This window comes from Varanus komodoensis, unplaced genomic scaffold, assembly GCF_004798865.1.
Source record: "Varanus komodoensis strain SLA01 unplaced genomic scaffold, ASM479886v1 scaffold4, whole genome shotgun sequence".
NCBI classification, from domain to species: domain Eukaryota; kingdom Metazoa; phylum Chordata; class Lepidosauria; order Squamata; family Varanidae; genus Varanus; species Varanus komodoensis.
In genome coordinates this window covers 24504298-24516302 of record NW_025335941.1, presented here as the reverse complement: position 1 = coordinate 24516302, position 12005 = coordinate 24504298, and the positions used below count along the sequence as shown (strand labels likewise).

The 12005-nt window shown below is 39.6% G+C and overlaps 1 protein-coding gene across 3 annotated transcripts in view; it reads left to right on the top strand.

Moving 5' to 3' along the window:
- The first annotated feature begins 17 nt into the window (after positions 1-17).
- The window catches only part of GBE1 (1,4-alpha-glucan branching enzyme 1), a 184265-nt gene continuing 172277 nt past the window's right edge, over positions 18-12005 (top strand). For all 3 annotated transcript variants that reach the window (XM_044441828.1, XM_044441827.1, XM_044441826.1), the window contains exon 1: positions 18-252. In XM_044441828.1, the coding sequence (XP_044297763.1) occupies positions 161-252 (92 nt within the window). In that variant the 5' untranslated portion in view covers positions 18-160. The remainder of the gene's footprint in view (positions 253-12005) is intronic.

Sequence of the window (12005 nt, the reverse complement as noted above, 5' to 3'; positions counted from 1 at the left end):
AGTTTAGCCCTATCTAGACAGACAGGGAGAAGAGGAAAGGGGAGGGTTACGGGAGAGGTCGGAAGTCCCCTTCTTACCAAAGTGTATATAGAGCAGGGAGGGCGCCGCTTCTGGTCATATCTTGGCACGGCGGCCGGATCCTGCTACTACAGCTGCAAAGATGGCTCTGTTAAGTCCGAATGCGCCTGAACTGGAGCGAGTGCTGGAGAGAGACCCCTACTTGATTCCTTTTGAGCAAGACTTCCAGCGCAGGTAATAACCTAGACAAACGCGCACCTGGACCCATTCTTCCATGTTCCGATGGAACCCGTAATATTCACTTACTACCTTTTCTCCCCCCTCTAGTCCGCACCCTCTTCTAACTTCACCCCACCATAGCCATCCCTCTGTGTTACTCTCAGCAGGGGAAGAAGTAACAGCAGTCTCCTGCAATTCGTAGGAGTTGCTCTGTCACACTAGAACTTGTTTGCAGCCTGATTCTAAATGATGTGGGAGTGAGTACTCCCATTTGCAGCATATATAATCCTATGTATGTCACCGCAGAAATAAGTCCCACCGAGTTCAATGGGGCTTCTTTCTCGGCCAGGGTGCAGTCGCTGATAATGCAGTTGAATTGACTTCCTAAGCTGTTTCGGACTTCAGTCTTGCAGCTTGAGGCTTTGCCTTTTACTTCCCAATTTAAGAGCACGCCTTCCCCCATTAAGTGTGCCTGGTGCTGTTGCAATTGTTTTAGTGCCAGTAGCGGGGCTCTTGCCTAATCAGAGCGGCGAGAGCAGGTTGTAAGCACAGGCAAAGCGCAGCCTCTTCGGCGATCTCAGCCTCGCATTCTTCCCTGTCCTCGCTGTCTGATCCGCGGTTGTAAAAGAGCGCCCCACGGCCCTCCTCCCTCCCTTGCACATCTCTGACTCTCGTTCTGCGTGAGTGTGGCGCGCTCTGTCGTTCGTGACGACCGGATGTTTCTGATTGGTGGAATCCTCTGTGTCGCGAGTCCGCTTCGGCGCAATTCGGCTTTGCGTGCGCCCGAGAATTGGAACTAGCTCCGTAGGATGCGCTGGAGCTAATCGGGTGCTTTCGCTTGCGATCTTGCCCTTAGTAGTGGAGAGGTTTTTAAGCTTTTAAAGAGTAACTTGGTGGACATTCTGTTCTTGCTAGCAGGGGAGTTTTTCACCCGTTTTCTAAACATCCAGCAGATGAAGCAATAAGTATAGCTGGGGTTGCGAGAGTCCATAGAATAAGTGATTCATAGACTAAGGACACAGTAGAGAGGAAGAGCTCTTACATGGTATAGCGTAGCTTAATAAAGCTACTTAACATAGTATGCCGGGACTGCAGACTTACTCTTGCTTACAATAGAGTAAGCAGAGTAAAATTAGCATACTCTGAGAAAAGTATGCTAATTTTCTAAGGGCACGAACCTATGAAAGTTCGGGCAGAGAGGGGGAATAAAGCGCCCTGCATTGCCCATCCAGGCTCACCTCCCCGCCCCAGCGTTAAATATGCATTGGATTTTGCCCTAGCAGTACAATTCTCTGCACCTATTCAGAAATATGCCCCATTCAGTTCAATGAGACTTAAGTGTGTATAGAATTAAATGCTTGACCGTGCAATCCTATATTAACGTTCCTAAGAGTAAAGCCTATTACATTCAACAGTACTTCTGAGTAGACATACATTGAAGTGTTTGGCTTAGATCGTTGGATACTAAATTAACCTGAGATCATTGAAGGGGAGTTTTTTTTATCCTCCATTCCTGCTCCCCTCCCTGCAAAGGTATTTCTAGAAGGGGCAGGATTGCCTGAACTTTATAGGATCTTATATGGTGGACTGCTTGGAGGATGGAAAATGAGAATTATTCCTTTTGTGAACTCCCTTAAGTTAACTTACCTGTTGCTGCAAGAGGGAGAGATTTAAAATCACCATTTTATAGTTTCAGACTTTGGGCTAAGCAAATGTGAATTACTTAATGTGACCTTTTTGCTGCTATTGGAGTAGCATTTGAACAGTGATTTCACAGATTAGCAGAGAATGTTCAGTGTACTGGCCCACATGGTTTGCCAGAGCATGGAGGTGCAAATAGGATATCAGTTAGACACTGATAACAGCAGCATGGTGTTGCAGATAGTGTGGGACTTGAACTCATGGTGCCAGGTTAAAACTTCTTTATTTGCCCAATATTTTAATGATTAATGTTATGTTTTAATATTTTATTGATGTTTGTTTACTGATGTTTGTTTTCAATCTGCTACTGTGTTATAAGTTATTGTTACAACTTTGTGTAGCTGTCAAGTCATTGCATTCTGTTTTCATTGTTTTTATTAGTTTTTAATGTATGTTCTGCTATATATTGTACACAGCCCAGAGGATGCTATGAGCTATGGGGTGGTTTATAAATACAATGAACAATGATAATGATAAGATGATGATGAAATGGGAATATGTGTGCTTGTTCTGGGTAAATAATTGATACATTATATGTAAAATCTAATTCCTGATACTTTATGGCACAAACTTACCACTGTGAGGCTATGCAGATAGAAGGATGAGATAGGACCACTGCTTTTTTCCTATTGTGTAGGGTCATAAATAAAAACAGGTGATAACTTGCTCCCTGACACTGGGTGATGCTCCATCTCAATGCCATTAAGAGCTTTTTTTCTCTAGGAGAAGTGCAGCACTGCTCTTGGGAACTCTGATGGGAATGTGAGCCTCAGTGTTATAGTACTGGCACAGATTCCACCACAGGCTGCAGTTTCCCTAATGAGGAACATTTTTGCTAGTACATAATGGTCTCTTCCTTGATAGGAGATGAAAGAAGGAAGGATAAGAATGTTTTGACTTAAAGAATATTTCCAGGATGGATAACCATGTTAGTCTGTTTTTTTTAAGCGACTGTCTTGTAGTACATTACATATTAAAACATTTTATAGCATACATTTATTTGGTGCAGTATTGTGTACTGTTGCAGGACTTCTGCTGTTGTACCCATGGAACCCACTGTGAGTGCAACAAGAAATAGCACTTCCTAAGTTAACTTGAAAGCAAACCGAAATGCACATTTTTGAAATGTTTAACATTCCCTTCTGTTAGCTCCTTTGACCTGTTCTATTATGGAAATGAGTGCTTTGGCTTGCTGCTTGTTCTATAAGAAGGTCTAGCAGTGGGTACTGCTAGTGTGTGGGCGTTATTAAGTACTACCCATGGATAAGAGCCTACTTCATCAGATGCATGTATTGTTGCTTTTCAAATGTCATATGTGGCAACATCACTAGAAAAGTGCCCTCCTCTCTCTTTTTCAGGGACAATTGGTTGGAGTTTGCTACTGTCAGTTCTTAGACAAGTTTTTAATAGCAGGTTATGAAATATTCAGGGTTTTGTTTTCTGGCCAGAATAAGATGGCAACAGAGTTCAACTTAGTGTTAAAAATGCAAGTGGCCATACTTTCTGAGAGTACATTAACAGAACACTTGATATAGATAGATAGCAACAATTAAAGCAGAACTCTGTGTTCTTGAATGAGAAGTGTTTCAAGATCTAGAGTGGACTGTTAAGGATCTCTTGTTCAGATTGGGATGAATACAATGAGAATATGAAACTGCCTTTATTCAATTATAGGATAAAAGTATGTACTTTAAAAAGCCAGTCAATAGTGATATTAACTGTCAGAACAAGATCAGGGAAAGCTCTGCCATAATATAGCTGGCAAAAGGCTGATACTGTAAGAACAACTTTGAACTTAAAGTGGGGCACTTCCCCAAACTATGTAACTGATGGGTTATAAAAGCATCTTGTACAGGATCCATCTTGGTAGTTCCTTCAGAAGACTACATGCTACATGTATTTCCTGTTACATCTGAATAAAGTGTAAATGTTCCTTTTATTGTTCACCCCCAGCATACTTGCGTTCAGTGTTTCTTGACAGTTCCAGTAATGAAACAGTGTGAAGGTTTACACTGCATGCATTTGAATCCACTGAGTTGCAGTGATTTAATTGACCATAGTTGGAAATGGTGATACACGGGATCTAGGACCATGGGGATTCAGGCTCTCCACCTTCTTTTTCATCCTATGCACCAGTTGTTCTTATCACCTTGGAGAAGCAGTAGTTATGGTGCTTTCCATGTTAGTTGCAAGGGGAGATAGAATAGCCCGATCTCAAGCTAATATTTTATATCTTCAGTTCTGTACCTGAAGCTCTCTGGGTGGTGAAGAACAGTTACAAATGTAATAACATACATTACAGAATGAAGCAATAATGCATCGTAAAATTACATAAAATTGTTAAACCCTATATTTACAACTAAATTATTAAAACTAGGCCATACCCCTTACACCCTAACCCATGTGTGATTTGGATTTGGTAAATGCCTCAACAAAGGGGTTATCTAAACATGGCACCGAAAAGATAGTAAAGTTGGTGGCCAGCAGGTCTTGGCAAGGAAATAATTTCCTAATTTGGATGCTACCTTCTCCTTGCTGCCACCAACCAAGCCTTCCTTGGGAGTGGAATAGATTTGTATAAGAAACAAACTGTGGGGAGGAAGGAGGAAGCAGCAAGAATGAAAGTGAACTACTTTTGCACAGAACATTCCACAAGTCTTTGTATCTTTTTTGTGTATAGCCTGAATTTATCTCATTCTTTCCCTGGAGAAGAAAATCTGTAATGGCAGCAGGCCATAAAACAGACCCAAGTTCCTCTACCTACAGGTAAGGCAGACATGATTTAAATTATGTAGAAAGCCATGATTTAAATCTGTGATTAAAATCAAATCTACCTTGGAGCCACTCCAGAGGTATACCTTGGTCCATGGTACTGAAAGCTGTTTGCAGATCCAGGAATATCAACGGGCACAATTCCCTTGTCTCTCTCCTGCCATAGGTCATCATGCAGCCTGGACCAAGTGACTACCACTTTTTTTTTTAAGACAACAAGAGACCCAAACATTAGATTGTAGAGGCATTGGTCATCTTCCTGCCTCAGCCAGTTGTTCCAGGCTTTCTACGTTTTGTAAACCAAGAGGAGCAAGGGTTGAGTACAGACATGGTTGCAAGGTGCTTGGACAAGGACCTTGTTAGTATGCTTGAGCTGAACCAACTGGAACTTATCCAAGAAAACTGAACCAGGCTGTGCTCTGGGAACCTTACCAGATTCAAGTGCTGTGTAATTGGAGGCCTGGCAGATACAAGAATTTATCCAGAAATGTCTAGCAAATGTATTACAGTGTGAGTCAGATGTGTCTAAGATGTCCTTGGGCCAGCTAGTAATAGTCCCTGGATGAGCCCAAAGAGCAATGTTGGCAACAAATAGACTGCATAGAGACACTGCGATGTTACTTATTGACCACCTTCTCTGCTCCAAATATACCTGGCTATAATAACTTATCAGGGATTTATTGAATCCACCAGGACTTTTAATCTATCAGTGCTTAAGACATGTCCTTTTTATTTATCATATTTTTATCCCAATTTTTTCCTCCAAGAAACTCAAGGTGGCTTACGTAGTTTTCCACCTTCTCTCAATCTTATCCACACAAAAACAACCCTGTGAGTTAGGTTGGACTGAGAGTCTGAGACTGGCACAAGTCACCCAGTTGGCTTTATGACTGAGTGGGGACTAGAACCTGGATCTCCTTAGTCCCATTCCCATGGTATTAACCACTGAACCACACTGGGTCTCAAGTTCATTTCTCTCAGCTCAGGGGTATACCACAGAGTCATACAAAATCTGCTAGAAAGGATGTTCAAGATTGATTGTGTCAATCAGGATTACCAGGGTCCTATTCCAGAGCTCAACAAGGGAGTCAACAGAGTTGCCAGCCATATCAGCTGGAAAACGGATTTCTCTGTCTTCAGGAAGTGGAATCTGATACCCTTAGGTCCCCAAGACCCTCTCTAGGGGACAATGGACTTGTTCTGTTCACAGCATTATCTTCTGAATAAGCATGAACAGGATTGCAACAAAGTCTATTGCAACAAATGGATCATGGTCTTAAGGCACTTGAAAGGCACAGATTTATTATGGGATAAGCCTTTTTGGACTAGAGCCAACCTGATCCCAGAACTGTATCCTCACTTGACAGATTTTATTTATATGGTGACAAATTCCAGAAGATAAACCCATGAGTCTATTTTATCTAGTGACCTGGATTCTTGTCCAGAAGATCCTATGCCAGTGTAACTTTGGTAGTTTAAAATATGGCATCAGACTCCTTGCTTTTTCATATTTATATAGCAAAGCATACACAGCCCTGTATATAATGTTGTAAAAGGATGGGACCAAAAGGTCACAAAAGGAAGAGGTTCAGGTTATGACATTTCTGTGCAAAGTTATGTGTGTGTGTGTTTGTGTCCTTTCCTCCCCCCTGTGTTAGACCTAGTAATATTTATTATAATAGAGTGCTTGGAAATTTTATAAGGTTAAAAAACCTTTCTGGCAAAATGACTCATAATAAAGTGCATATATTTAATTAATTATTATCATTTTACTTTCCAAAATGTAGCAAGTCATAGTATCAATTGAAAATGCATTTAATCTTTGAATATAATCCTTGCTTAAATCAATGTCTCTAAATAAAGATAGCTGCATATTTTAAAGATGCCTGCACCCAAGTACCTCTGGTGTTGGGTGGAATTGTAAACCAAGGAAAAATGGACTCAACGCTTGTCTACATCATTCTTCATAACACAGTAATGGAAATAGGATTGAAACATCACCTTTTCATAGCTATTGAATGTTCTTTGTGTATTGTGAAGAAATACATGTCCTGAATGACATTTATTTTTTAACGATAACAACCAAGAGTCTTGTAGCATCTTCAAGGCTAAAACAGTTATTATAGTGTATGCTTTTGTTGACTGGAATCTATTTCATCAGATATATGAAGTGGTATTTGAGTTTCGTAGTATATACCTACACAGTTGTAGAACGGGACAATTATAAGTGGTGAGATCAGAGGGGAAGGGAAAAAAAGATGTTGATCTATGCTGTCTTGGGTAGTAATTTGCTTTTAAATATATAACGGTGATTTATGGATTACTGTGCAACTTTGGTAGTGATGCTTTATCAGTTGCTATTGTAAAGCCAAACCAGGTTCTCATACCCGCCTTGTAAACATCCTTGGCTGAGATCACTGAAGAAACACGCACACAAACACACTTGTCAACATAGTTCAAAGACTCTGTTCAAATGATCCTAGCTTCTGATCCCTTTCATCTTCTGCCTCTTGTTTGACACAGTCTTTGTGGCCATGTGAATTAGTAACATTTCACCAGTCTCGACTATAAATTGGTGAATTTTGAATAGAAGGGTGAAAGGATGGTCTTAATGCTTATGCAGGAGGATTTGGGAACTGTGTTCATACATATACATGCAATGCCTAAATTAAAGTTATCACTGTAAACTGCTCAGTTACAGAATATAAGGATTCATCCCAACATTTAGGTATCATTTAGATATCCTTATCTTTTATCACTGATACCTTTTATCACTGAATTGCTTCAAAGACACTGCACATCCATACTCAGAAGTAGGTACAATGGAAAATAATGGGGACTTGTTTCAAAGTAAATTTGCCTCAAATTGAGTGCATATTGTTGGACAGAAATGAGCATTGCTGTCGTAATCCACTAGCACAATTGAGCAATTACCTTTTACTAAGATCCTTCTGCTAAAAAGAAAATACACTTGCAAAAGGGAGATGGTAAGGAAATATCTCCCTTCCTGTTAACTTCCCGTCTTCGTAATTCCTAGAGTTTCAATTAGCCACAGTTGTTGATGCAAATCAGCACTGGCATTTATTTTGGCTCTGATTCCCCAGCCTGTGTCCTCCAGGTGTTTTTGATTACAACATCTATCAGTCCTAGTGACCATGATCAGTGGTTGGGGATTGTGGGAATTGTTTGGAGAGCATCAGGTTAGGAAACACTGGGCTGTTGAATCATAGGTAATTTCCCAAAATATATTTTCTGTACTAGTAGTAGTACAATAGCGTTTTATGATGTTGTGGATTATAGTAATTGAGTCTAGTAAGCTTTCCTACCTACCCACACCCTACACCCAAGTCACACATTTTTTGATATTTTGACATCTGCTGTAGTCACAATCTATTAATTTTGTTTATAATTATAATTCTAGTTATACTTTATTCCAGTTGTCTGCTTTAGAGAGTTATAAGCTACTTACAATGTTTAAAGCTTTTAGAGTGCAGTTCTTTGTGACTGCTGCTCTTTATCAAGAACCAGGCAAGGTAAGGGAGGAGATGAAGATGAAAATGCTTCATCTTGAACCTTAAAGAATATTTATAGTTAGCCGTTTGTCTCAAGCCATCTGTTTGACGTACCTCTTAGTGGGGCGAATGTATCCAGACCTCTCCCCTCCTTGCCTAGCAGCACACACCTTCCTGCCCTCCCCATTCCACTTTGAGATCACTGTTGGCTTTCTGTGATTATAAGGCAACCTTTGGATATAATTTTAATGCATTTGCCTTACCAAACCCCAGCCTGGTCTCTTAATATTCCCTGCATGTAAGTTCACCTAACAACTCAATCTTATGTAACAATGTATGCTGCAGAAGTATCTTAAGGAATTTGTATCCTTGTGTGCATGCAGTCTCCCTCCCTCCCTCTTTGCTGAGTGTCTAAAAAGTTTCAAACTGGCAATAAATACCCTTCTTTATCCAAAGCAGGTCTCAGTTTCTTTTTTCTTGGCTTTAAGATGTCAGTGGCATCCACTTGAAGTACCATCTTCAAAGTTAATAAGTTTCAGCCAGGCCAGCCCCTCTGACATGACTCCTCAGGGTTAGGGTCAGGGGTTCCCAAATGAAAAGTCAACCCACAAGCCTGGCATTTGGGAGAGGAAAAAAGCTACCCTGGTATTTAGAAGTTTGACACAGTTCACTCTTATGCTTGCTCGATATCTGTGAGATGAATCTCTCTATATGTGTTTTGTCTGTTTCTAATGTCTGTCTTTTTGTCTTTATCAATAAAACGCCTTTCTTGTTTTGAAATGCTCAAACTACTGGGTTTGGAAGTTAGCACTAACCTCCAAGCTTTTTACTCTCTACCAATTACTACTATTTCTGGTGTGATTAAGGGGATGCTGAGAAAATCTCTTATATGATATCCTTCTAAAGAAGTTTTTTTTTGGTGTGGGAGGTTCCTCCTTTGGGGACAGCAAGAAATACATGTAAATGTGGGTTCAGAACATGAACCACCATTCCATGGCAACCTTGTTTAAAATCCTCTCTGTTGGTCAGATGAAGATTGTATTTAGGATTTGTATATCATGCTGCTTCTGGCTGCTTTTCTTTCTTTCCTAAACACTGGGTGTTTTTAGCATGGTGTTTTAATTTTGCTAACTGCCTTGAGGTCTTAAACTGAAAGCTCAACAATGGGATGAAGTATAACTTGCACATATGTACTTTAGAAGGTTTTAGTCCATGATCGTCTTCTCCAGAAATTTTCACTGGAGAACTAGTAATTTCATATTTGAAAAATATCACAAGTGGTTCAGAAGAGCTAAGGGAGACTTTGAAGGTAATAAATATTAGTAGGAAAGTGATATATTTGGAATGAAAAGGGGAATTGTTGCTATTTGTATGGAGAAACAGGAAAATAAGACTTGTTGAGTATCAGGTTGACCTTTACTTGAAAGCAAGTTGCTTTGAATTCATAGTGCTTTATAAGAGTGTAATCTCGTAAATGACTTAACAAAAGTAAAACTGAGTTCAATGGTGCCTCTTCCTAGTTAAATAGAATAGAATAGAAGGCAAGAAGCTGTGGAGGGGAAAATGTATTAAAGAGGGGCTGAATATTATTTCTTATTCAGCCATGTATAGCTTTAAAATATTTCTGTAAGGTTGCAGTTCTGTATCTGACTACTCAGATCTAAAGCCTAACAATGTTCATTGAGACTTACTCTCAGTACAGGAATACCACTGAAACCTCGTTAAATCTTTCTACTGCATTTTGCTCCCTTTGGGAAGGAAAAAATACTGCAGAATTTACATTTTAGAGCATAGTAACATATTTGCAAATAAGATAAAGCAAGGAAACACACAGTGCTAAATACAAACAATGCATAAGAATGAAAATTATGTAGAAAATAATAGGTTCAATGAGCATTCTGTTTGTTTTGATCTTCCTTTTTAAAATGCACAGAAAATAGCTTTTAGATGACATAGATCAGCCCTCACCATACTGGTACCCTCAAGTTGTTTTGGCATCATCTCCCACCAACTGCAGCTAACATGGCCAGTGTTCAAGAAAATCTAACTGATGCACTAAAGGACTTCTTAAATAAGGTGGTCTTTGCTGGAAGAAAGATAGTAGAAGAAGAGCAAATGTAGCCTTCATTAGGAGGGATTCTGTAGCCACTGAAAAAAAAAAAAACTTGCTTTCGTCTCCTCACCTCTTAAAGTGGTGGTTTCAAAAGAAGGCTCTAATCAGAACATCTTAAGAACTGGGCAGTCTTATATGGGAGAAGGGGTCATTCAGATAGGCTGGTGCTGAGACTTATATAGATCATATAACCAGCAGTTTGAATTGTGCCCTGAAATAGACAGGTAACCATTGAAACTGTTGTAAGAAGGAAGTTGCGTGCTCCTGTACCTGGTCAACAGTATTCCATGATAAGAACTTAACATTTTATATTGCTAATTCTTTATCATTATAAATCATGGAAAAGTGCACAACTTCCCCTAGTTGTTTCTTCTGTTGTCTTTAATTCTATTTTTTTCCTAATCCGTGTTAAGAAAACTGAAATCCTTGTCTGCCTATCCCTTTAAATTCTGAAATTGCAGCAGGCCACACACTTTGAAAGCATGTGCCCTACTTCATAAGGGCTAGAAACTTCTCTGAAGGAAAGTTAAGAGTCTCTTTAAACTGAATTCTGTATCTTCTGTCATATGTCTGTGCCTTTTCTATACTCCTGAGAAATCGCAGCATAACTAGCTTTGCTGAAGGAATATTTCCCTTCATCCATCTAGCTTACCTTCCCCATTTAAGCCCAAACTTGATAATGCTAGCTTTCACATGTCTCAAAATGGTAGTGGCTTGCCACAACCAGTGTTATAGGATAGGGCCCTTAGTTTGGTAGCTGCCAGTAGGTGTTCTGGGAGTTGAAACTTTGATTTATAGCTTAGGCTTTTAAGGTGTTAAGAGAAATCGGGAGCTGAAATCAGCAATCTTTTTTCCTCTGTCTTTTCCATCTTTGAAAATAGATCTTTTGATATACCTACGATTGATTAAGTGCCTCAAATCCAAGGACTGTGGCAGCTTAATGAGGAAAAAAAACCCTTACAGGTGGCAGAAAAGTTAATTTAGGTTGGGGAGCTTTGGAAGTTAACTAGAGAACAAGTTGGACTTCTGAAAAAATCAGTGTGCTGGGAACAGATTGAGGAAGGCCGTATCAACAACATGCATGGTTACGTTGCTTGTGGTAAATCTGCCACAGACTACCTAGATATGTGCAGTATCTAATGTGCAGTACGCATTAGATTTCCTAAGGGATTCTTCTTTTCCTGAAGAATGTCTGCTAGAAGCCTTAAGAAGTTCACCCAAATGTGATGAGTAGATGATGGGCAGGATATTGTTTCAAGTGTTGGAATTCAGAAAATCAACCCTCCTTTATCATTTATTCATGAATAATAGTTTTATACCACTTAATGTATTTAAAATCTTTAAGCATTACACATTAAAATAAAACCCAATGATATAAAAGTATCATCAAATAATCAATAAAACTTTAAAACATTTTTAAACACTCCAGTATGGTAACAATAAATCAGACTGTTAAACACTTCATCATAGTCATTTCTGCTTTCAAGCCAAAAGCCTGAAAGGGTCCAAAGGGTGAAGCCAGCAGTGAGAACACCTACTTACATACCCTTACGAGTATGTACTATTGAAGATGGAAGGACTAATAAAGCTTTCTCAGATGATGTTGGTCCTTTTTCAGACTTCTCCTCCACCTGCTCAGCATGACCAGGATGACTGCTGGTGCTCATTGG